The sequence below is a fragment of the Haliaeetus albicilla genome, chromosome Z, assembly GCF_947461875.1.
Source record: "Haliaeetus albicilla chromosome Z, bHalAlb1.1, whole genome shotgun sequence".
Lineage (NCBI taxonomy): Eukaryota > Metazoa > Chordata > Aves > Accipitriformes > Accipitridae > Haliaeetus > Haliaeetus albicilla.
Genome location: NC_091516.1, coordinates 2,648,115 through 2,649,891, shown reverse-complemented (window position 1 = coordinate 2,649,891; position 1,777 = coordinate 2,648,115). Strand labels below are relative to the sequence as shown.

Here is a 1,777-nt window from a genome sequence, read left to right as displayed (position 1 = left end):
TCTTGTCTGAAGCCGTCTGCGTGCTGTCTTGTAGCCTTAGGTTATGTTACAGATTGACAAGGACTGCTAACGCTTGTTTTGGAAACGGCAGCAATCGCGATTTTGGAACACGCAGCAACGTGACAACAGGTGACTGCAGCACTCGCTCCCAGCTAGGCCGGCAGGCTGGGCCGCCAGCTGCGCTCGCCTGGCCCCTGACGGACCGTTTTCCCCTAGATCCCCTAAGGCCTCTTGCTGCGAAAAGGAGTTCGAGGTGGACGGAACGCCGGATGCTCGCTGCAGAAGGCCCCTTTCGCCCTGCCCTGGGGCGGCTCGCCTTACTTCGCATCTTCCTTTCCGCTCTGCTCTCGTCGTGCACCTTTTCCCCGGTGACGAGGGAGCGATTTTAAACCCTTCTTCCTGCGGGGGGGGGTGGTGGGGGGAAGAACCCTCAACGACCCTTGGTCGTTCCTCCCGGCAGCCCTTCCCGCCCGGCGCCGGGGAGCGAGGTGACCGCTCTGGGAGGACCGGCCGGGGGTGCCGTTCCCGCCGGCCCCCCGAGCGTCAGGAGCAGGGGTGACCACAGAGCCGCGTGTCCCCACCCGGGCGACCTGACGCGCCGGAACCCGCCGAGCGGGGCAGCGGGGAGCTCGGGGCAGCCGGGAGCTCGGGGCAGCCGGGCTCGCCCCCAGGCCGCTCCCGGGGGAACTACAGCTCCCGGCGTGCCCCGCGGGCGCGGGCGGCCGTCCCCGGCGCCCTTCCTTCCCTTCCGCTTGCCCTTCCGCCGCTGCCGCCTCGTCCTTCCGCTTCCTGCCGGCGGGGTGGGGGGTTAAGGGTCGCGCGGGCCTTCCAGCCGGAAGAGCGGCGGCGAGCGGCAGGTAACGGTCCGCAGCCGCTGGGCCCTGCCCGCGGCTCGAGCGGCGGGGGGGATGCGGGGCGGCGCCGGGGCCTCCTCGGCGGGGCGGCCGGGGCGGAGCCGACGCAGGACGCGGCCTCCCTCAGCCCCGCTGGCCGCCCGCCTCCTGCCGCCTGCCCCTCGGCTGGGGCCGTGCCCCCCCGGAGACGCCCGTCCCGGGGGTGCCTGCCTGCCTGCCTGGCTGGGGAGCGGCCGCGCCGGGAAGCTTCCCCACGGGCGGGCGGCCGGGCCGAAGGGGCTTCGGGGCGTGCGGCGGGAGGTCTGCGTGGCCGGCGCGGCTCGCAGGCGAGCGGGGCGGGGGCCACGGCCGCGGTACCTCGGTCACCTTGGGCCCAGTCGTTTCTTTTTTGCCTTGTGTCTGCTTTCTGGTGTATTGGCTTCAACGTTTTAAGGCTTTCTGCTGTGTCAGAGCTCTGGCTTTTTTTTGGTTTTTTTTTTTTTTCCTGCTAGAGAACATCTTCCAGCTGGGCTTAAAATAATAGTTGCCTGACTAACATCTCTGGTGAAGCCAATGGGCAGAATTTGTGGGGGGGAGTGGCAGCCTGTTACATATTACTGTTTGAGAATCGAGATGTGCAAGGTGTATTTTTTTCTTCTGTGTACTTAAAACCTAATTACTGAAAATACGTTTTTGTCTAGTTCTCCAGATGGCTTCTTTTGGGTGGAAGAGAAAGATTGGTGAGAAAGTTTCAAAAGCTACTTCTCAGCAATTTGAAGCAGAAGCTGCAGATGACAAGGATCTGGCTGATGATGATGCTGCTAACTGGGTGCATGCAACCAAGAGAAGAAAGAAAATTCTTGTCGAAGACTGTGTAAAGAAAAGTAAGGAGCTGAAGGATGAAGGTGCAAATTTGGCAGAAAAGAGGAGGTACTAATATTATC

At 63.1% G+C, this 1,777-nt stretch overlaps 1 protein-coding gene across 1 annotated transcript in view; it reads left to right on the top strand.

Annotated features, from left to right (window-relative positions):
• The first annotated feature begins 742 nt into the window (after nt 1–742).
• Nucleotides 743–1,777, top strand: part of TTC33 (tetratricopeptide repeat domain 33) — a 56,499-nt gene continuing 55,464 nt past the window's right edge. The window contains exons 1-2 of the mRNA XM_069776061.1: nt 743–857; nt 1,535–1,763. Coding sequence (XP_069632162.1) covers nt 1,543–1,763 — 221 coding nt within the window. The 5' untranslated portion in view covers nt 743–857; nt 1,535–1,542. The remainder of the gene's footprint in view (nt 858–1,534; nt 1,764–1,777) is intronic.